At 36.7% G+C, this 23,547-nt stretch overlaps 2 protein-coding genes across 2 annotated transcripts; one reads left to right on the top strand and one right to left on the bottom strand.

Annotated features, from left to right (window-relative positions):
- Window positions 1-125: 125 nt before the first annotated feature.
- On the top strand, window positions 126-14,109 carry capn3b (calpain 3b). The gene is made up of 21 exons (XM_056259916.1): window positions 126-580; window positions 1,896-1,965; window positions 4,796-4,914; window positions 5,037-5,170; window positions 5,313-5,481; window positions 6,884-6,967; window positions 7,091-7,254; window positions 7,400-7,560; window positions 8,055-8,212; window positions 8,342-8,353; window positions 8,699-8,907; window positions 9,528-9,561; window positions 10,266-10,292; window positions 10,771-10,842; window positions 10,922-10,979; window positions 11,073-11,137; window positions 13,052-13,120; window positions 13,234-13,312; window positions 13,411-13,527; window positions 13,655-13,713; window positions 13,833-14,109. Exons 1-21 carry the CDS (start codon window positions 302-304, stop codon window positions 13,857-13,859), a joined length of 2,166 nt encoding a protein of 721 aa, XP_056115891.1. The 5' UTR covers window positions 126-301; the 3' UTR covers window positions 13,860-14,109.
- A 666-nt stretch (window positions 14,110-14,775) lies between these two features.
- Window positions 14,776-22,953, bottom strand: znf106b (zinc finger protein 106b). The gene is made up of 13 exons (XM_056259915.1): window positions 22,877-22,953; window positions 22,593-22,701; window positions 20,494-20,555; window positions 20,213-20,410; window positions 20,001-20,058; window positions 19,622-19,683; window positions 19,033-19,230; window positions 18,027-18,620; window positions 17,562-17,814; window positions 17,429-17,483; window positions 16,980-17,128; window positions 15,257-15,317; window positions 14,776-15,102 (listed from the first exon to the last, which is right to left on the bottom strand). The coding sequence occupies exons 2-13, from the start codon at window positions 22,683-22,685 to the stop codon at window positions 15,059-15,061; spliced, it is 1,827 nt and encodes a 608-aa protein (XP_056115890.1). The 5' UTR covers window positions 22,686-22,701; window positions 22,877-22,953; the 3' UTR covers window positions 14,776-15,058.
- Between the last annotated feature and the right edge of the window lie 594 nt (window positions 22,954-23,547).

Below are 23,547 nucleotides of genomic sequence, written 5' to 3'. Positions count from 1 at the left end.
GAAAGAGAGAAACCATCACGTCCCTGTAGGAGGCCTATAAATAGAGTTAGCTTCTAAGAGGAACGGGGAAATGTTGGGTGGGTGTATGTGTGCAAGCATAATGTGAGCATGTGCGGAACCGGTGTGAAACATTTGCCTTAACGTGACTGTTTATTTGTGTACATGGACAGGGGAGTGACTCCTCCAGAATATAAAGGAACTGAGGAGTGAATTAAGCTGAGAAAACTGAGCCACCTCAGATTCTGATACTAAGCTTCATATTCACTCATCGCTCCTTTGGCATCTGTCTTCAAAGAACAATATGGCAGAAGAACAGAAGTTTTCAGAAACATCTGTCCAGCTGACTGAAGCTGCTCCACAGACTGTGGACAGGTTTACTGCCCCTGGAAATATTTATTCAGCCATTCTGAGCCGTAATGAGGCTGTTAAAGATGCCAGGCGGCTCAAGGAATTTCAGGAGCTCAAAGACAAATATGTACGCAAAAAAGTCATCTTTGAAGATCCCCTGTTCCCGGCCCAGGACTCGTCTCTCTTTTACAGTGAAAAGTTCCCACTAAAGCTTGAATGGAAGCGCCCATCGGTGAGTGGCTTACCGTAAGGTGGCAGTGTGCATGAGATCAGCTGCATTGCGCATGTCTAGTACAGAGATGTTTGGATAATAAAATTTCTGCATTTCCAGAATATGTATTTTCTTTTTTGCTTATTAAAACGAAATTTATTTTCAATTTAATTCAATATTTTTTAAATATTATTGTACAACATTTATTTAATTTTTTCCTTTTTTTTGTATGTAATTTAATTTAAATATTTTTTTATTAATTTGTATTTTTTATATATATATTATTTATTACAAATTATTTTATTTTTGCCTTTGGTTTGTGACCTGCTTAAATAAGTAGGAATTTCTTTATTTCCTCAATTACAATCTCCATTAACTTCCTCCTTACCTGCCTATAATACCTTCATAAAATGAATGTATTTACTGACTATTGCTTAATTGCAGTGTAGGCCTATTCATTTTTCACTTGGTTTCACTGAAAAAAGGACGTTACATTTGTTTTCAGTCTCCATCTGAATACACTGGGGCATGAGATACAATATTTCTTGCAGGCATGCCATGAGAATGTGGCAGTGCTCATGTAGTGTGTGTTCTCAACCAGCTGACTTTCCAATGCTTCATAAAGCAGAGCTCTACCTGATAATAGACTTGTTTATGTAGACTTGAGAAGAGCATCTGCTAGAGTCTTCACTGGATATATGCAGTGTTTTTTGCTAGTCCATCTCATGTTACTTATAAAAACGTTACTGTTTTGATTGATGCGTGACATACATTAACTAGTTTTGCCTGATGATAGCCTACTGCTTCAGAGAATCAGGTTACTGGAAGAGGTCTTTGCTATGTGCTAAGTCGTTAAAACAATTTTTGGAAGGTTGCTTCAAAAAGACAATCATGCCGTTTCAGACTGACACTTTAAAAATAATGAGTATGTGTCTCCCTGGACTTACATACTGTACATTATCCTGCCTTGATGTCCATGTGCCTTGAAGCGAAGTTCCTGTAAGCAAACTTTATGACCCAGGACAGCTGCTGTATTTCTGTGGTGGTGCTGAGATCTTCACATATATAGCCATATTTTTTTGTGAAGCCAGCAGAGCTCTAACAATACAATATGATAAAAAAATTATTATAATAACTGTAAGGTAACGTAATTGCTACTGCTGTACTGCATTTTGCCCTGAAGATGTCTGTGTGTTAGTCCTGTTGTTGTTGTTGTTTTTGTTGTTGTTGGTTTGATTGTTGTTTTTATGAGACCGAAGGCAAATTTCCACATCGTGGACAATAAAATGAAAATGAAATGAAATGAAATGAATAAGTTTCTATCTTCCCTAAACAGGAAATTTGTAGCAATCCACAGTTCATTCTTGGGGGAGCCAACAGGACAGATATCTGCCAAGGAGACCTGGGTACGAAAGTGTCAATATATGACATTCTATCTATAAAAATATCATAAAATACATGGGGATTCACCAATATTAAAATTCAGAAGGATGCCGATAAGCAGATAATTATTTGTCATGGCTGATAACTGATAAATGAGCAATATTAAAATTAAAATGAATCTATAAATAATTAAAAAACTAAAATAGATTTTAAATGCTACGTAAATTTAGGCATCACAACATTATGTAGCCTGCCTTTTGAAAAACTGATAGGCCCACACATTTCAAAATTGGAAATTCAAAAATGTAAATATGAAAAACATAAATTCAATATGTAACTTTTCTACTAAAATGAATCCTTTTTTTATTGCCTGTGTGTGAAGGGGTTGTAATCACACATTAAAATGATCCACTTGTCGAGTTTTGCTATTACCTCTGAAGGCCAGTATTCCTATTTCTATGTGAAGTCTCCGGGTCGGATTTACCGCGAAATCCAACGGATATGACGTGCATGCGCGCTCCCGAGCCTCTCTCCTTATATACAGTCTATTGTAGACGGTCAGGGAGTTACGTCCGGTTAAAGGCGCACGTTTTTCGGCTTATATCTCAGTCAATCTTTGATCAATATTCCCAAGACTCTAATCGTTTGTGGTGCTGGACGGGGCCTTTCGAACGAGCCCACCCCCGAGCTCCAACTCGCCCGGCTCCCCGAGTTATAGCCGTTCGAAATCGGGGGTCCCAGCGAACGGCGATCCGGTAGGGGGCATCCCCGAGGCCCGCCACTCTAGCGTTCGGGCAAGGGTTCCCCTGGGACCTCCTCCCCCGAATTTGAGCTCTCTGGGTCTTTGCGTTCCAGAGATACGAGCGATTATCTTCTGAGATCGTGACGTCACCGGCGTCCGCAATTTTGCAGCGCGCCCGATGGTTTTCTGCTAATATCTCCGCGAAAACACCACCAAAAACTATGGAACTTATATGGTTCTTTTCAGCTCGACTAGATGGTCCCAACGAGCTCGGTGCTCGCCGAGTCCGTCAAGTATTCGCCGAGATATTTGCGTAATAGACGGTATTGTCTATGAGTTCGAGCACGAGCGCTCTTGTAAAATTTGGTTGCAATCTGAAACATCACCACTAGAGGCCGCTAAAAGTTACATAGAGCACCTTTAACCATTAGATGATGGCAAAAGTAAATGTAAAATATGGGAAATTACCGAGAACAATTTAATAATATCGACAATACAGATAGTTAAAAGCTCTCTATAATATTAGCCTATAACCAAAATAGTACCAATATATATTGTGTTACCTCAAGCTGTTCTCTTGCCCTGGCGATCAGGGTCAAAAGTCACTGAGGTTCAGACGTCCGAGATACACAGACAAACTGTATCTGGCTTACTGTTATTAAAAAGGGAGACACCATGATGGAGGTACACAGCTGAAGTGGTCTGTGTTGAAGAAGGAGGCCCTGTCCCAAATGGCACACATGTGCACTTGTCTTTTGGATGTAGAGCAGGGTTCCTGAAATCCAGCCCTGGTAAACCAAGGTCTCTGAAGAGCTTATTTAGCTTAATGAGTGCAATGAAGACAATGAGTGCAAAAAAAGCGCTGCACGGGGTGTAAAAATCCATATCCCGGTGCTCTTTGGATGTAGGGAAAATGCGACTCATAAAAACATAAAGCCAAGGCACTGAAGAATTGGAACTTAATTAGCTTGTTCTACTAAACAAGCCCTTCTGCCCTGCAGAGGAACTAAACTCTGCAGGGCAGTGGCCCTATAGACAGAGTAGGGAGTCCATTTGTCATTTTAGGTTTAAAAAGGGTGCTTGCAAACGCCCCTTTGCACCTTCGATGTGCACTTTTGCAGAGCCCGCGAGCTCCGCAGAAGACTTCTACTAAAGTGACATTATGTCACGAAAATGTGGACTCAGAGGAGGATCACCAGGGCCCACTGAAACCTAAAATGACAAATAGGACACTCTTGTGGACTTAAGGGACATAGAGCATGCGGCGCCCATTGTAAGTCCACAAGACATCAAATGAACATGAAGTGTGCCATTTGGGACTGGGCCTTAGGATTCCATTTGGGACAGGGCAAGAAACTCGGGGTTTGCGATCCTGATTTTAATGAGATCCAAAGTTGCACATTTCCTGTTCAAAGCGTGGCAGAGTCAACAAAGATAGCCTTTGCTTGTGGTCTGCATATGGAAATGCCACCCATTTCCTCACCTCTCAACGTATCCAAACACTGTTGAAAAATAGATTGGTTGCGTGACACAGAAGGCTTGAAGAAATTAATAAAGTGTCCGCTGCGGTATCCATGTTGCGGTGCTGTATTCCACAGAGGCATCCCGTGAATGCATGAGGCGCATAGAGCAAAGGCGTTCATTTCTGCACCTGTACAGTGTACAGTTTCATACACGCAAAGGTTTTTCAGTGCAGTTTTTGTTTAAACTTAAATCCTTTGAATTTTCCATGAGCAATACTGCATTATTTCATTAATTTTCTTTCTTTTTTTTTGTCTGCGGAACAAAAAGGTGAAGCCGCTGTTTTTAAAATAATGAAAGTGAATGCGCAAATGACAATGACAAAAAAGTGGTCTATACGACTTATGCATTATATTACAAGCATAAAATATTTTGTATATTGTAAAATATCGAACCGAAATTAAACAGTAAATGAAACAATGTGGCAAAATATCCTGATAGCTTGAAATGTCCTGAGGTGTGATATGCTGAACGCATTCTAAAACTAGCATTTTTCAAATTGTTAAATGCACAGCATATATATATATATTTCACATATTTTTTAATAGAAGATTTTAGTGGGTTTTAGATTGATCCATTAACACCTGCAGGAGACTGCTGGCTGCTGGCTGCTATAGCTTGCCTGACCCTGAATGATATAATCCTGAAGAGGGTGGTTCCCCATGACCAGAGCTTCACTGAAAACTATGCTGGCATTTTTCATTTCCAGGTATGGACATCAACATTGGACTGTTCTGTATTCCAGATATAGTTTCTGATATATAAACATTTCTCTCCGATGAATAAGGCACAAGCTCAAATATTTATAACACCCTGTCTTTATTCTTCTAGTTCTGGCGCTATGGTGAGTGGGTGGATGTGATTGTGGATGATCGACTTCCCACATACAAAAACCAGTTGGTGTTCACCAGGTCTGGACAGAAGAATGAATTTTGGAGTGCTCTTCTGGAGAAGGCATATGCAAAGTAAGTTAAAAATCTTAATTTATTGATTTCTTTTTTCATCAGTAAGTAACAGAATAATACTTTGCCATGATGATATATAAGCTAAATATCCTTTTCTTCTGTCAAAAATACTGAATGTGTTGGTTTGACTTCTGTTTCCCAGGTTACATGGCTCTTATGAAGCTTTAAAGGGCGGAAACTCACTGGAGGCCATGGAGGACTTCACTGGAGGAGTAACTGAGTTATATGAGATTACAGAGGCCCCGAAGGAGTTGTACAACATCATGAGGAAGGCTCTGAAGAGAGGGTCCCTCATGGGCTGTGCCATAGATGTAGGCTTCCTTCTATTCCAAACGTATTAGATGCTGTTAGGGTTAAAAAACAGCTGATACAGTAAATATAGCTGACACTTCTTTGTGTGTGCTGTCTAAAATGTACTAACTATTAAGCTTCTTGTACACACTCCACTTATGCGGAACCGCATACTAGTATAATACTCTTACTACTTTTACCATATCTTATTATGGCGGAAATATTAGTTGTATGCTAATGCAGTTCTGAATTCCACATGTGTTTGCGCATTTCAGGTGAGATTGCTTACTGCAGAGCCAATAGGTAGAGCTTGATGTTGATGTGGAGCTCCCCTCTTTGGACATAATGGGTGGAGCTTAAAGGTTCAGCCACAGCCTAACCCTAACCTAATTCGGTCAAGCTCCACCCATTAGGCCCAGTAAGGTGGAGCTGGACCAGGTCGAACAAAAAAAGGAAACAAAAAAACTGACTGTGTCCGAAATTGCATACTCTCTTAGTAGGTACGGCTATTAAAAACTATGTTCTATATTGTAAGAACGTTTGTAGTATGAATGAAATCCAGACGTACTACATCAGTCATGTTGTCATTGTCATGTGACCTACCAGCGTTGGTTGTGTTGCTTCACTGCCATTCAAATACCAGAGATGGTCTATTATTGGAAGATACGAGGGTCCGTGGCTTTAACATTGGAGAAAGCGAAACGGCTAACTGGGATCACGTGTGACTTGATAACCAATCACATTACAGCCTTGACGTCATTAAATTCTGTTCAGAGTTGTGCTGTGACTTCTCTTATAAAACAGCATTTTTTTGGTGTAAACTCTAAAAATAGAATAATCCAAAATGAATGTTTAAGACCATTAGCAGGCATTAAACCTTTTTTTCAGCTATAAGGTTGCAGGCTTGCCTTCAACTGGCTTTGCTACTGACTTTCCTCTCTTGTGGCCTCATGGGATAGTAAAGTGTCCACTACTGTTTTATGACCTTGAATTCGGAAATACTGTATAATAAGTATGCAATTTCTGATGCAGCCACTATCTTTATGGGTGAGTCACTGAATCATTCATTCAATAATTCATTCAAATACAATGATTCATTCAGGAACTAAACTCTATGGTATATTCGTAAATGAAAACTATTTTCGTTGACAGATATACACGGGCAGTATTGTGTCTACAATTATTGAACTATTACACACAATCACAATCCTCTTGCTGGTTTGATATTAATAATGAAAGTATATGTGACAAGAAGTTTTATTATACTGTGACAAGCAGGGCGGGGCCGAGAGCCACAGAGCACCGGTCCCACAGCTCTCGGCCCCGCCCTGCTTGTCACAGTATAATAAAACATTTGAATAAAAATGGCTGTATCTGTGACATAAACGTAATGTGTCATTATATTTTGTTTCTCCTGCACAGAATTTGGTCCCAACTGCTCAAAGGACTAAAACTGCATCTGGACTCGTGAGAGGCCATGCGTATTCAGTCACTGGAGTTGAGCATGTGGGTTTGTCATTTACTTGAGCATTTGTATCTGTCACATCCTAATACATGACATTGCATAAGTACAGTCTTGGCATATACCAGCAACATATTTCAATGCAATAGCTAAAACCTCATTCACAGGGTAAACGTAAGGATGGTAAAGACCTATTGATTCGTCTGGTTCGTGTACGAGACCCCTGGGGGGTTGCCCCCCCTCCCGCCTGTAAGTCCAATGACTGGGCTGCACTAGCCACATCTGAGCAAGACAAGGAGAGACTCCGGCCTACAGAGCAAGGGGAGTTCTGGTTAGTACCTTCACAGCTTCATGAGACCATTAGGCTTCCAGAAAGTCTCAAACAGTTTATGCTTCAAACAGAATTATGCTTCATTTAATACTCATAAATGGAAGCCGGTCTCTTTTATAATTTTGCTTATTTGTCTTTATGCAAGGATGTGCTTTGAGGAGTTTCAGAAGAACTTCACCAAACTGGAGATCTGTAATCTGACCCCAGACACACTTGAGGACGACTGTATGTTAAAGTGGAGTGTGTACATACATGAGGGCCGATGGGTGAAAGGCTGCTCTGCCGGAGGCTGCAGAAACTTTCCTGGTATTTATAATCATTGTAACCTCATTTTCAATCATGATTAAAAGTCTAAGATGGTTTTAACAGCCACTTACATTAACAATATTGCTATTGCTGATGAATATATAGCTTAATAGTTAGGGATGATTACTTTTTTTATGTTATACATTAGATAATGGTAACATTGTAAATGTCTTTGCTGTCACTTGTCGTTAATTTAAGGCGTCTTTGCTGAATAAAAGAATCAATTTCTTTCAAAAAACAATCTTACTGTCCCCAAAAGTTGGAATTTATGCTTATATATTCATATATGAATGTACATGCAGTACTTATCTGTTGAGCATTAAAGACTGTGATTGGCTTTTCCATGAAAATTGTGTTTCGTATTTAAGCCATTTTCTTACAGATGAACAAGTTTTCAAACTATAACAAATATAAGTGTAAAAACTGACCTTTTAACCATGTCAAAACATCCCTACATCACTAATAAAAAGATATTTCTGTCTATTTTGTTACAGACACATACTGGACAAACCCTCAGTTCCGCCTGGTTCTTGTGGACGCGGACGTTAAAGAGAAGACCTGTACTGTGGTGGTGGCACTAATGCAGAAGGGCAGAAGAAAAGAGCGCTGCGCAGGTGCCGGCCTACACAACATTGGGTTTGCCATATATGAGGTGCGCTCAAACAACTACTCTTTCGGTATTAATAGGAACATTTCAGCATGGTACATGTAATCAATGTGGATGGCTAAACCGTATATTTATTAGTAGTTTAATAATCATTTTATCCATTGTCTTTTACAGGTTCCTAAGGAGGTATGACTATATCATGAAGAGACCACACTGATGATATCATATCATGATGTAATTGTTCAAAGAAAACCTGTAAATATCAGGGAATTTTGAAAATTGTGATTTTAAGATCAGGAAAACTCATGGAAAATTCTAAAAAGAATGTAGATTTTAGCTTAAATCTGAAATATAGGCTGGGCTAGAAATAATAATGAACAACTAGATTATTAGTTTAAAACAACCCTAAATTTTCCATATTCCACAAAACATTTATTTAAGCATAAGACATAATTGTAGCTTGTCTAAAGTTATACACCACAAAAAAAAAATCTTTGTCTTGAAATGTTCTATCTGCTGTCTTCATTTTAGATGAAGGGTAGCCAACAACAGCTGCAAAAGGATTTCTTCCTTTATAATGCTTCCATAGCTCGCAGCAAGTCTTATGTCAACATACGTGAGGTGACAGAACGTTTCTGCCTGAAACCGGGCGAGTATGTCATCATTCCGTCCACCTTTGATCCCCACAAGGAGAGCGAGTTTCTGCTCAGAGTCTTCTCTGAGAACAAGAGCACCTCAGAGTGAGTCCTAACACTGAATTTCTGTCTGATTATGAATGTCAAATCAGTTGTCATTATAATAGCATTAACTAATATGTTAACATATATTATCATGATGTTGTCATAAAAATTATATAGGCCTATATATAATTTTTTATATTATCATTATATTAATATGAAGATTAATAGAAGCCATTACTCCAGTCTTCAGTGTCACATGATCCTTCAGAAATAATTATAATATGCTGATTTGGTGCTCAGGAAACATTTCTTATTATTATCAGTTTAAAACAGCTGATTCTTAATATTTTTGTAGAAACCATCAAACACTACAAGAATAGTAACATTAAATGTCTTTGCTGTCGCTTTTGATTACCTTAATGCATCCTTGCTGAATAAAAGCGTTCAATTCTTTCACACAAAAAATCATACTGACCCCTAAAACGCATGCTTCACAAATTCATTAATTTTCATATATGAATGTATATGCAGTACTTATCTGTTAAGCATTATATACTGACTTTTCAATGAACTCATTTCATATTTAAGCCCTTTACTTACAGTCGAATATGTTTTTAAAGAACCTTTTGACCTGTAAATGCTCCTGTGCATTTGGCTGACAGCTGCACGTTTTCTCTCAGGGTTATAGATGCAGAGATTGAGTCAGAGCCTGTGGTGAGTCAACACCTGTCTCTGTCTGTCATGTTCTGTGGCAGCTCATAATAGCTGTGTCCCAATTCAGAGGCTGCACCCTTCAAAGGACGCGGACCTCAAAGGCCACGCCTACGAAAGCAGTGAAGTGTTGTTAAATGAGACGGTCTGGCGTACAGAGGATTGTTCTTGTCGCCTAGCAACTGACAGCTGCCATTGACGAGCAGCAGTAAACTGGACTTTTTCAACTTTCTGAAAACAAAACAGAGTTTACAACCTGTCTAAATATGTTCACCATGGTCTATTACTGTACATAATAAAGAGTATAAACTAAAATCTCATCTTAGTAAGATATGTTAGTATTAGATTTGAGTAATTTGAAACCCAATATTTACATTTAAAAGTGTAATCCAGCAATTTCTCTCAAAAAAAAACTCTGTTGTCATGCATTTCGAGACTGCATTTAAAGGAACCTTCCAATTGGGACAGCATTCGTCGCACCTCTGTGACGCAATCGGCCTTAGAAGGATACAGCCTCTGAATTGGGACGCAGCTCACATTTCATCCTGCCTCTCTACTTGTCCAAATCAATGAATCACTATGTCAAGTGTTAGTACAACCAAACAAAATAAAGTAAATCTCATATTCAGTAGCCTTTTCACTTTATAAACACCAAAGAGACTAAAAAGCATGTTTATATCTATCATTTCACTTTCTTATACCAACAGACGGATGATGTCAAGAAGAAAATCAAGGTAAATATGGAAATGAGATTGAGATGTTCCATCAATTTCCTTCCTTTTCTGTGCAATATTCTGTCAGCCCACGTCAGATGATAAAAAGGATGAGAAAGATGGGAAAATGCTCCGTTAATTAGTTGCACTGCTGCAGACAGACATCTTCAGTTGTGGTTCAGTAATGACTAACAGCATGAAAACAGCATGCAAATGTACAATATGTCAAAACTGTAATTCATAATGACAGTCAGAATCATAACAACACAAAACTGCCTTGTGCCAGTTTTTAAACAGTCTTGGAGAATGTTTCTCTGAGTTCTAAGACCATTTATTAAATGGACTTGCTTTTTTGTGAAAACGAAAAAAAAATGAAATACTATATATATATATATTGGCACAATATTTAAACTATTTAAAGGCACACTCATACACATTTACTGTATGCTCACTAATTTAGTATGTTGTACGTTCAGTATTTCTAATTTCTCATGTTCAGCCACTTGAGGAGGAGGAGGAGACTGAAGAGGAAAAACAGTTCAGGGCCATCTTTCAGCAGATAGCTGGAGACGTAAGAGCAAAAATGCATGTTTGAAATTCATATTTACTTCAAACTATAATTGTGACTGAATCACGTTCGCTCCTTGCAGGACATGCAGATTAATGCCAATGAACTCAGGACTGTCCTTAATAGAGCGATTGCCAGACGTGAGCGAAATCTTATTTTCTACTACTAATTCTCTAATATACTGTATGTCTCTGTCTGTAGGGTATTTAGGATCTATTCCTCCCTTTCCTCAGATAAAGAGCTAAAAACAGAGGGTTTCAGTCTGGAGAGCTGCAGAAGTATGATTGCACTCATGGATGTATCCTTCATTAGGTTTGCAGTGCATTATGGGCAAATAATGTGTGCATAAATATGCACCTTGTGTAAAGGTACCGTTGCTCAGTGAGAAATTTCGCAGGTGAAATCCAGTCAGTCTATCGTGATCGTGAGTTTGCCAAAAACTTTCCCCATGCAGATTGTCACTCATGTTCAGACTGGCACTGCAAAAAAAATCTGGTAAATTTACAGTAAAAAAAACTGGCATATGTGATTGCCAGAAATTTACCATACAAAATAAGGTAGCAACATTTTAGGTTTAACAGACTAACTTAAATTTACAGTAAAAAAACGTATTTCATTATCTGAAATAATGTTAATTTACTGACCTATTTAAGTACTAATATCTGTTTTGAACCATTGTAGTACACTGACAACCACCAATCACAGTGGTGATGTCACATGATGAATCAAAGCTCATCACAAGCTGCTTTTCCATTAGAAAGTTAATATTAATATATAGAAGCTGCACAGTGTCATTGCAATAAACATTAATTGAACAACATTAAGTGTAACATAAAACCCTAATGTACATAACTGATTAGAAAAAACTATGAAGAAACTTAATGTTCAACAAAAATACATAAAATGTGAAGTGACACCCATGGATTTGTGGGAATGTCAATTTACGTTTTTTTTACTGTAAATTATACAATGACTTGTTCTTTTTCACTTCCAAAAACGGTAAATTTAACAGTATTTTAAATGTACTGTTAGATCTATCAGTTATTCACTGTATGTAGTACGGAAACTTTGTTAAAACCAATTAACAGTTTTTCATCGTAGCATTTTTACTATGGTCTTTTACCGTTAAAATAAAAGACAGCTAACAGCTAGCTCACTCTTTTTCATTCACTCCATTAAGTGAACTATATTAGTGGAACTATATTAGTAGGAAATAGTCAATAAGGATACGGGGGCTGATTTTACATACAACCAACTTAATAATAGACCTTAGTTAGGGTTGCGCATTTTTGACAGGAATGAAAACGAGGCTCTGAGGGATTGAACTACAGTGTGTTCTATGGATTTGTACTGTAGTTTAACAACATGCCAGCTGACAAAACATCTTTTTAAAGGAGATTTTAGTAGAAAAAAACTCCAATGGAGTATTTTGAATGGTGCAGGTATGACATCACTTTGTACGCCAAAACGAGTTAGCATTTTAGCACCTCCGGTTCCATCGTCCAGAAGTCGATGGATTTTTTTAATGTGATTTTGGTTAAATGGCTAAAATAAGGTCTACGGTGAACACAAGCTCAAGACACTTTGTTTTATTCCACAACACAAAATACATCAGTATTACACCATTCGTGATTTTTACGTGTTACGTGTCTTGAAAAGGCAGTTGCTAACAAGGCTAAATGAGGCTGTCGATGAGATTAAACGTCATCACACCAAACAGGTAAACTCCGTTCGCTTTTACAGCCTCATTATGCTTATAATTGTGCTATTATAACTCAAACTTTCAGTGAAAATGTTTTTAGATAAAAACTGAAAGAGTTAGTGGAAGCTTAGTGATGGTGACGTTGAAGTCCTGGGACCGTGGTGTAGTTCGCTTTTTACTTCTGGCAACTGCATTTAGACTTCAAAATTCATAAAAGTTGTGTTCATCTGTGAAAATTCTCTTGATGGACAAAACGTGTAAGTGTCAAACTTTTGTTGATCACAGAGCTTGTTTTTGTGATAATCCAAAAGCCTGTAGAAAAATCCTATTGGGTTTTTGTCCAGGCAACCAGTGTGATGCTAACTGCCGGTTGGTCATAACTGCACCACGCTATGGTGCCCCCTTGTGGTCTGGACTTGTCCCAAATAGTTGTTATTTCAAGTTCAAAATTTGTCACATGCAAAATGGCACAAAGGTTTTGAAAATGTCATCTTAACCACAACACCTTAGACTGATGGAACAGGCCACCTAAACCTGCAAGAGTTCAAACACTTATGGAATAAAATTAAACAGTGGAAGGTATGCAATATTTTCACCTTTATAAAGCATGTCAAATCATGTTCTTTTGTACTACACTGTATTACAACATATGTTAAAGCCAGACATGCTGTTTCTCTCTACACTATTTTCAGCTGGTGTTCACACGTTTCGACACAGACAAATCCAGTACAATCAGCAGTTTTGAGATGAGGAACGCTCTTACTGAAGCAGGTTGGGCAGTCAGTTGTCTTTTTTAACTTCTCATTTAATGATATAAAAAATGTATAGGTTAATATGATATTAAGATAAGATATTTCACTGTACCTCAGGTTTTCAACTCAACAATCAGCTGTATGACATTATTTGCATGCGATATGCCAACGAACACATGGAGCTGGATTTCGACAGCTACATTAGCTGTTTAGTGCGACTCGAGGCAATGTTCAGTAAGTGTACATGTGATGATTTTTTTCTATTATTTTTCTAAAGTACCTTGAAGTTCGTACAGACATTGCCACCAGGATTTTAAGGTGCAGCTATTGGATAGTTGTTGTAAAAATGACTCTCCTACAGGGACATTTAGAGCCTTTGACAAGGATGGAGATGGTCTTATCAAGCTCAATGTTTTTGAGGTGAGCTTAGTCTGTATATTGAATATTATATTCAAGGATTAAGACAGGAGAATTTTAATCATATTTGCACTGCTATGGTTCACTCTGACGAGTTCCTGTTTTCTATATTATATACACAGTGGCTTCAACTGACCATGTATGCCTAAAGACACAAACACAGATACAGAAGGCGACCTGGTGACACTTTCAACCTCCATTAAGTGGAACATTACAGAAAGATCTGCATTCGTATCAATTATACTGTACACCATTGTGGCTTTTTTCTTCAGCCAGTGCTGGTCTAGAACAAACTGGATTAATCATAAAAGCCCATTTAGATCTTGTTAAACAATTACTTAGTAGACTATCCCTTTCAGAGGACATTTTGTTGTCATTCAGCAAAATGTTGTCATATTAAATGTACCATAGATTACACACATTTGAACCCACCCTTGTAAAATGTGTGTGCTACTGTGCAACTGTAAATAATTCAACTAAATAAAGTACTTTGCACTGTTTTAATCCACTTGTTGTCGTAGCCATGATTTGCAGAGAATAAACAAACAGCACAAAATAGTACAACTATTGTGCGTTCATGACTGCAGACAACGGATAAACACATGGTTAACCTTGAGGATGAACAAACTTCTGCTGGAGTAGCAAGAACACGGATGATAAAAACAACAAAATATTTTCAACATTTTAAAATATTATTCAGATTCCTGTAAGTAAAATAACTACAACCCTTCCAGAGTGAGTCTGAATGAATATCCTAATATGTTGTCTTGTAAGCAATATTATTTGAACTGATAAATCCATATTACTACACTATTTATTGTATTAGGCAGTGAATGTCCATATTCTGCTGATGCTATTATGAAAATCTTTTAATATACCTGAATCTTCAGATCGTAGTCTGTGACATCTCCTTTCATGTCCTTGTAGCTTGACAAAGTGCCTCACACAATCTTGACTAAAAAGAAATTATTGATTTTTCAAAATTGTAGGTTACCTTTTTTATGCAATTTTACATTTCAAGATAGAAATTACATTTTTATCATGCCAGAATCAGATTTTAAAAAACGATTGCTTTTTTCTTTAGAAATAATCCGCACCGATCTGATCAAGTTAGAGCATAATCCAATGTGAACTGCAATAAAACAATTATAAAACTGCATTAAAGTCTGTTACAATGATGCAGTCTGTGCTCTCAGATGAGATACATGCTCACAGAGGTCATTTGTGTTCACTGAGAGTTAGGTCCAGAATCAGATAAACCTGGGAGTGAGTCCTATGGTGCAGCTGCTCCGTGAGGCTCCCTGGGATGGCTAGGGGAGGGATCCTTCCTCAGAGGTTCACACAGCTGTCAGGAGGCATTTAGCCCCACCTGCTGGTCTGAATGAGTGGGATCTGACAAAACATCATAAACAATCATTACATGTAATATATTACATATTAATCTCATATTTGAAACAAAAAAAAACTACATTTCTTAAGCAGGAATAGTTAGTTAGTCCATGAGTTGAACTGATAAAAATATATGAGATGATAAAGGAGCTCTTACTCTTCATATCCTGCAGAATCTTTATGCGCTTCGTCCTGAGCGAGGCCATCTCTGAGGTTACCTGACAACAGAAGAATTGATATTGTGTGTGTATATATTATACACATACAAGGATTTTGGCTGTTTATTATTACTTATAAATATATTTTAATGCATTATTCTGCTTGACTATATTCTACATCCCTTAATCCTACCCAATACTTAAATTTAACAACTACCTTACAAATTATTAATGCGCAGTAATTAGGAGATTATTGAGGTTAATAGTGAGAATTGGACCTTAATCTAAAAAAAAAAAACACATATAAATATATAGAATTGGTATTGTGCCAATTACAGTATAATTAAATATTAAATTGCAATAAATATTGCAGTATTTATTATAAATGATTTATCCACGCACATCAATTTTAAAAATGCATGTTCCCTCGTAATCTTTAATCAAAATAACTTCCCTTCCTCTTGCAACTACGTTTCATCTCTTCTCTTTTCTGATGAAGTGTTTACGGCGTGAGGGCGGGACAACCTGTCACTCACATGAGATCACAGCAATGGAAAACCACAAATAATCCAATCAATTCCTAATGGACAAAATCAAATCCCATCCTTCATTTTTTCTTTATTCCAGAAGCCATTTCTCTCAGATATACGTCACAACAGGGAAGAAAAGACTATCACAGCTTCCTTTTTGTGCAGACTTAATCTAAAAAGAAATTGTAGACTTCTAAAATATTAAAGGGAGAAAACTAAAGAGTTTTTTTTTTTTTTTTTACCTTTATTTAACCAGGGAAATAATCACATTGAGATAAATATCTCATTTACAAGTGAGCCCTGGCCAAGGTAGCAGCACACGATATACATAACTACATAAAACAAATTACACAACACACACATATACAACAATAAAATGACAGTAAAACAAAATTAAACGTTAAGAGCAAGTGCAGACAGATTTGAATAATTTGTAAATGTAACTTAAACTTATTTATTGAAATAAGTACTTCAAGTTTCAATGAACTTTGGATCTCATTCCAAGCAGCTGATGCGCTATAAATAAAAGGGTATAAACGTAGATTATACCCTTGACTATTAAAAGTTATTAAGCTATTCATGTATTGAGGAAGCTGGCCGACTAATGCCTTGTATACAAGTATGAGCCAGTGTTTGTACCTTCTTATGTGAAGTGAAGGCCAACCTACCATTTCATACAGTGCACAGTGATGAGTGTGATATTTTGTGCAAGTTATAAATCTTAGAGCAGAGTGATAAACAGAATCTACTGATTGTAAGAGAGCTTTAGTGGTATTTCTGTAAAAAACATCTCCATAATCTAAGATAGGTAAGAAGGTAGATTCCACCAACTTTCTCTTGGCTGACTGTGAGAAACATGCACTATTCCGAAAATAAAACCCCAGCTGTAACCTTAACTTAGACAGCAGTTGTTTAACATGTAACTTGAATGATAAGTCCTCTTCCAGCACAAACCCTAGATATTTGTAAGAGGAGACCAGTTCTATAGAGTTACCCTGCAAAGTGTAAATAGGCGGTGGAGAAGAATCAGTCTTATGTTTCCTAGAAAAGACCATGTATTTTGTTTTCTTATCATTTAGGACTAATTTTAAAGAAAAAAGGTTACGCTGAACTAGTTCAAATGCTTTCTGCAACTTTAAAATGCAGTTTTCAATAGAAGCTTGCGATGGTGATTAATGGAGCAGCCACGTACCTGTTGTTTAACAGCTAGTAGACGCTGAACTTCTGTGTAAGCGCTCTGCATGGTAGAGTACGCCAGGAACAACTCGTCACCTACATCCTCCAAAGAGCTAGTCAACTTATCTTCTTTCGAAGACAGCGTCAACAACTTCTTCACTTTCCCTAAGAATCATATACACACAGATAAACTTTATGATATGTACAAGTATATTACTGGTCAATTAGATTATGATGGTAGAGAGACATTATTGAGGTTTTGAGGTTTAACATCTGGCAAATAACTCATGACTAAATTGTAAAAGGACATTTGACCTAATAAAAAAAATCAACACTCAAATTTGCATTTCCTTGCATTAATAATAATAAAATAAAATAAATAATATCAAATATATATATTTTTTTATTAAGAATCAATTTAAACAACAAATGCTAATCAAAGCTACAATAAAATTTAATACTCACTTTTTCTAGATGTTTTGTCATTTGTCTTGGGATTCAGATTGTTATGTGAAATGTCCTTTAAAAAAATACATACATAAATATTAACAAGCATTTCTATAGATTTCTTGTTACAACTTCACTCAAACTCTCATACTTGTTTTTTTTTCTTGTTTTTCTGGACGTTGCAGGAGTTGGTTTCAAAGCTGTTCACCAGTGATGTTTCTCCCTGTTCTGTGTCACACGCATTTGATTTCTTTTTCTTAACATGCACAGTCTGAGGCCGAACGTTTTCAACAACCTCTACTGCCTGGCAGTCATTTCCTGAAGTCTGGCTTTCAAACATTTCATTCAGTGAAGTTCCAGATGGAAGAGAATCAACGTGTGGCTCTTGCCCATTCATACCTTCTCTAAGAAAAAAAGAGATATTAAGGAGATCACAGTTTAAATGTCAGAGACAACAGATCTTCATCTAAGAATCTGAAGGCTTTTAAGTCAGAAACATGCTTGTGGATCCAATTTTATGAAACATATGTGATTTTTAAAAATGTTAACACTAAAGAGAATATGAAAGAATGAGTCTCAAAGGGGAAGCAAAAAGTAAAAAGCATGATTTATTCACCTGGTTGTGCCCTGTTTATTACTCTGTGATTCTGCTTTGTTAACTTTCCTCATAGACTTTTTGGAACGACTGCGTTTTTGTAGTGGAGGTTTGGGAATGACAGCTTCATTCTTGGTCGTTGCCTTCTGTGCTGAACAAGTTCCTTTCGTTGCTGTCAAGTTGGGTTTGTTGGCCTCCATCCTGCTTTGGACCAGTCCGGGCGCACATGTAGGCCCAGCAGATGTACCATCTTCAATTTCTGGAGTCGGTGTGCCATGAGCAGACATTTCTTGAGGAAGATTATCTGATGGGTTCTCAAGACGAGGCTTTTTCACAAGTGGCCCGTTTGATCTGTCCATATCAAGTATGCTCTCCTGTCTCTGTTTAGGCAGGTTTTGGTTAAGCTGGAAAGATGCTGGGAGGTCATTTTGATTTTCCCAAGAGACGAAGAGACGGCATGATTGCGGCAACTGGCCATTTGTGAACTCCTCATTGTCTATGACAGGTATTGTTGAATGCCCAATTTCACTTGTGTTTTCTTTCGATTTTAACAACTGTGCCCTCTTCAATTTTGCTTGTTTCCACTTCTTTGTTTTCTCTCTCTTTTTCTCTTGCCTTACACAAAAGAAAACAAGTAAGAATAAAGAAACAAGTACAATAAAGAAAACTGATTGTCAAGGGACCATTCACATAGAACACGTTCTTGTGTTTAAAATAAAATAGATTTTTCTTATTTGTACACACAGGAGAACTTATCATGAAACAATTCACAACATATGAATCACACACATGAATAAGTTCTTAACCTTGACAATGTTGAGCATATGCTCGGATAGTAATTGAGAAAGTAGAAAAATTGTAACAAAAGCTGCAAGGTGGGATGCAAAACACTTGTGCCTTAGGACTATTGATACAAACATTTTTTTTAAAGGTCATTCAGTAATGTTCCACACTGTTCAGTCACTCAACCATCATTCATTCAAAACACACACAATTACACACATAACGTATGAGCTGGCAAGCTTACATTTGTTGATCTCTTTGGTAACAAAAGGCTCTAAGCTCATCATCAATTTCAGCACTGTAGTCCACTGTTTTTCCATCTGCTGTAATCTTTTGGAGTTCAAACAACATGTATTTGTGATAAAGAGTGCGAATATGCACCTTAAACTGTGCCATTCCTGTTTTAGTCATGTCACAGGCCCAACACTTATGAACCTGTGGACTGTAGGAAGAAGAGCATACATTTATTTTCACTTTTTATTATTAATAGTTTAATATTAAAATTCTTTCATAATACAGAACAACTAATGTCACACTGGTTTGAAACAACATGTGCATGAGTAAGGGGCCGTTCACACAGAACACATTTTTCCATTCCACTGCGCTACTTTTCCATCTATATAAAAACACACGCTAGGGTAGACAGACGTGTTTGACCGTTGCGCTCACGTCTTTGGCGTTCTAAAAACACGATGCTCAAGTTTAAAATAAGTTATGACCGTATGATTTCCCCCCATTCCACTGTCCGCGTCATGCGTTTTTTCAAAGCAATAACGCGTTTTGTGTGAACCAGCCCTAAAAGATGTATCAATCAATGTATTTTAGTCCCATACCTGCCCTTCAGTTCCTCAATTGCCTGATGGTGGACAATACTGTGCATATGTGCATCCAAATCCTGTGACAGCAAAGATCAAGGTAATTATAAAAAGAACAGATCTAAGACATACATCCTAAGCCATAATGTGCTTACAGCATAAAAATAACCATAAAACATTCAATTTGGGAATGAAAAGGCCAATGAGTTAAATCATCAGACAAAAACACAGTCCTGTCATTACATCTAAATATTTACTTTCTTATAGATTTTTTTCTTTGTTATGTCTTTAATTCAATGAAAAATGTTAAAGCTGGTTATTTTAGCCTTTATCTATAAGGTTGTCACTCTCAAAGGAAATACAGGGCATTAAAAAAAAGTTACAGAAAGTTGCTAACCTGTATAGGGAAAATCTGACAGCAGACAAAACAAGTCTCCGTACATTTTTGTATCTTCCTAAATGGATGAAAATAACTTTTACATCTTTGATCCATATTAATATTTATATTGAAAAAATAACAGGCCAATTTATTTTAAAAGGCAATTTATCAACCATTTTTTAAATCATAAACTTGTATTATACAGTTGAATGTATATGAGGTAAACTTACTTTTTTCGCTCTATTTGAAGGGCTAAAAACTCCTCATCAGTCAGGTCTATATGGTAGTTCATATATTTTTGTTCTTTTCTTCTTCTGTTGTGAAGTTTGTACAGACTGTATGTGTGTTTGCGGGTGGCAATATGCTCCTTGTACAGCTCTAGTCCCAGCACAGACACATCACATGCCAAACACTTATGCAACTGTTCACTGTAATATCAAAAGTGCATTATTATTATTATTATTTTTATACCTGAGAAGGACTTTATAATCAGTTCTCTGTAATTCCATACCTGCCCTTGAGATGCTCAACTGCCTCATGGTGGACATAAGAATGCATATGAGTGTCCAAATTCTGTAAAAAAGGAAGTGATAGTTATCTTACCCAATCTTTTACTAATAAGGCCAAATAAGTGACATTTTAAATATCGAACGCCATTTGTCCATCAAATTGCTTTTTACATGACATTTAATTGGGAGAACAATTCATATTGATTTTGTGAGAGAGAAATTGAAACAGTAGAAAATATATTCTTGTATATGAATTTTGGCTTTCATTTCAAAGTTGGATACAATCTAAAAATATATCGCTACACCCTTTGAATGTGATCTCAATTAAAGTTGGAATATAATGTACTAATGTATAATGTATAATGTATAATGGATGATAAGTACTTATAATTTTTGATAAATAACCTTATTGTTTTAGGTAAACACTTTATCCACAAATATTTAAAGATTAAACCCCATTTTCAACAGATGGAAGATTTATTTTAAGCTATTTGCAAAATCTCATGACTGGATGACGGACAGAAATGCCCTGAAAACGTCTTACAGCTTTTTCTGTCACTAGATTAAGATTTCGCTTTTCTTTTTGTGTGTTTTGTGTTTCTAAATTCTGTATACATAAAAACATATGTTTATATGAATGATTGTTGAAGTATGCCTTAAAGGGGTCATATAATGGTACATGCACTTTTACAAGTTGATTGTACTGAAATGTGTGTTGGCAGTGTCTGTACACAACCATCATAAAATGATAAAAATCCATCTAGTGTTTTTGTTTTAATCTCCTTATATGTTTTCCCATGCCTCAAATTGAGCTGTTCGATTTTGTGACGTCACACGCTCGGAAGCCCCTCCCACGATTGTTGATTGACAGCATCGTTTCAACACAGACCCGCCCTCGCTCGTGAGCGAGCTGTCAATCATAGTCTGCGCGGACCGGCGGGGTCATTATTGATATGCTGGAGCACTGTCTATGAGCAGAATGGCGTCTAAGCGATTGGTGTTCTGTTCTTGGGTGCAATAAGGAACACAGCAGTCATTTTAATGTTCCTGAATCCGAACCGCTGAAGACGCAGTGGCTGAGTTTGTTTTCGAAGGGAATATTCCCCACAAGCAACGTCAATGCTTTCATGTTTGCGCGAATCATTTCTCAGCAGACTGCTTTATAAACGAGGGTCAGTATGAGCTGGTTTTGCTAAGAAGCTGCTCATGAAAAAAGGATCGGTACCAGCTATTCGTGTTCCTGCTGAACCTCTAGAACAACTGAAGTGAGTGTAAAGTTTTATTAAACTTTATATTAATATTTATATTAATCTTTGCAAATCGCTAGCTGCACGCTTCACAATGAATGCGTCTAAGGTTTACACTTAGGGTACATTAAGGCATGTTTTCTATGTATGATGTTCTCAATATAATTCATAATCCCACGTTTATACTGAACAACGCATTATGGTTATTGTGTTACTGTGTTACAAACGATGTACGCACAGAACAGAGAGGCGGGGTGAGCAAAGCTCATTATCATTTAAAGTCATATAAACTGAAACGGCGTGCTGAAAACAGAGCTGTTTTTGACCAAGTAAAATAAGTGTTTTCTTACAATACTAATGAGAATTTTTAATTAAAGTATATTACAAACTTTTAATTTAGACCCTAAATAATCATACTAGCTTGTACAAAAATGGCATTATATGACCCCTTTAAATGTTTGTGCTTCAATGTTTATAAATTTAAAAGAAATATTTTCTCTTCCTTGAAAACGGACAAAAATATTGATGACTCATTCTGCACGCACTCATTTTGTCCAATCAAATACTTTTCAGGAAGAGAGTCCCAACGAACTATCATGTAGCAAACACATAACTATCGGCTTTTTTTTTCATCTTGACATCTCCCGCCCCAAAATAAATAAATAAACATAGAAAATAAGTCAACAGAAAACTTAAGATTTCTTGAAGCCTGTGGCATATGTGATTAAATGTCAATAGCAATGTTTAAATTACATTTAAAAAAACAACAAATCACAATAATACATAAAGCATCAAATAAAATCAACTATTTTATTTGTGAAATTATGAAACTGTAAACAAACGAACAGACAAACCTTATCTCCGTACTGTTCGCCACAGATCAAACATTTCGTGTATATGAAGGTTTGGGGTTTCCCGGACCTTTTCCCCTTCTTTCTGGATTTCATGGCTGCCTGTTATTTACTGTAGTAAACAAAAAAAAAAACGTAAATATTTACTGTAGTATACGAAAAAAAACGCAAAGCAAAATGTTTTTAGGCGGAGTTAGAACATTTAAATCATTCTAGACATTCAGAGCAGTTAGCTGGAAGACTCTTGTCGTGAATGGTAACGTTGTGTTATGATAGAGATTACGTACCAATTATAGCCTATATTAATCTACCCAAAACACATTTTTTAGTAGTTGTTGTCAGTATGCTGCGTTATCCATCCACGACCATGTTGACTGTAAAACATTGTTGCCAGATATCGCAAAACAAACAAGCAGTTAAAACGAGCCTAGGCGACTTTCCTAAACAAAATTAGCAATCACCTGTTTTTGAGATTTGATGGACTGTCTATATGAATGAAATAGGACTAAAAAACACAACTCGCTAATTTTTACTTTATAAATTTATCGGTGCCTAGATATTTCACTTGTCATGATGGCCACACTGATGTAAGGATTTACAGTCTGAACAAACAGGGTGCTCCCCCTAGTGTAGTGGTTCTCAAACTAGTAAATTATTGTCTTATTATTAAACTGTTCTAAAGTCAAGTCTGCTCAAAAAAATTATAATTCCTACTGCAAAACAATTAACTGACACATAGCAGAAAATTAGGCAAAGTCAGATGCTGTAGGGTTTCGAATATTGACCTATACAATGGTGATGTGGGGCTTTGGAGAAACAATTTGAGGACCAATGTCTGGATGTATCTAATGTTTATTGCATTCAATTGTCAACAAACTTTATTACTAGCATACTGCACACACAACACGCACAAAATGTATACAATTCAATGTTTGTTTACAAATAAATCTGTACAGTC

Source organism: Rhinichthys klamathensis, unplaced genomic scaffold (assembly GCF_029890125.1).
Source record: "Rhinichthys klamathensis goyatoka isolate OS25496 unplaced genomic scaffold, OSU_Roscu_1.1 h1tg000170l_1, whole genome shotgun sequence".
NCBI classification, from domain to species: domain Eukaryota; kingdom Metazoa; phylum Chordata; class Actinopteri; order Cypriniformes; family Leuciscidae; genus Rhinichthys; species Rhinichthys klamathensis.
This window is presented reverse-complemented; position numbering and strand designations above follow the sequence as displayed.

What these genes read in the sequence shown, in the direction of transcription:
- znf106b (XM_056259915.1), bottom strand. Translation starts at nt 22,685, where the DNA reads ATGAAATCCAGAAAGAAGGGGAAAAGGTCCGGGAAACCCCAAACCTTC. An exon ending in GTCAGATTTTCCCTATACAG is followed by an intron (nt 19,684 to 20,000) that starts GTTAGCAACTTT and finishes TTGCTGTCACAG; the next exon opens with GATTTGGATGCACATATGCA. An exon ending in AAAACAAGAAAAAAAAACAA is followed by an intron (nt 17,484 to 17,561) that starts GTATGAGAGTTT and finishes ATTTTTTTAAAG; the next exon opens with GACATTTCACATAACAATCT.
- capn3b (XM_056259916.1), top strand. Translation starts at nt 302, where the DNA reads ATGGCAGAAGAACAGAAGTTTTCAGAAACATCTGTCCAGCTGACTGAA. An exon ending in CTGGCATTTTTCATTTCCAG is followed by an intron (nt 4,915 to 5,036) that starts GTATGGACATCA and finishes TTATTCTTCTAG; the next exon opens with TTCTGGCGCTATGGTGAGTG. An exon ending in TTCAGCAGATAGCTGGAGAC is followed by an intron (nt 10,843 to 10,921) that starts GTAAGAGCAAAA and finishes CGCTCCTTGCAG; the next exon opens with GACATGCAGATTAATGCCAA.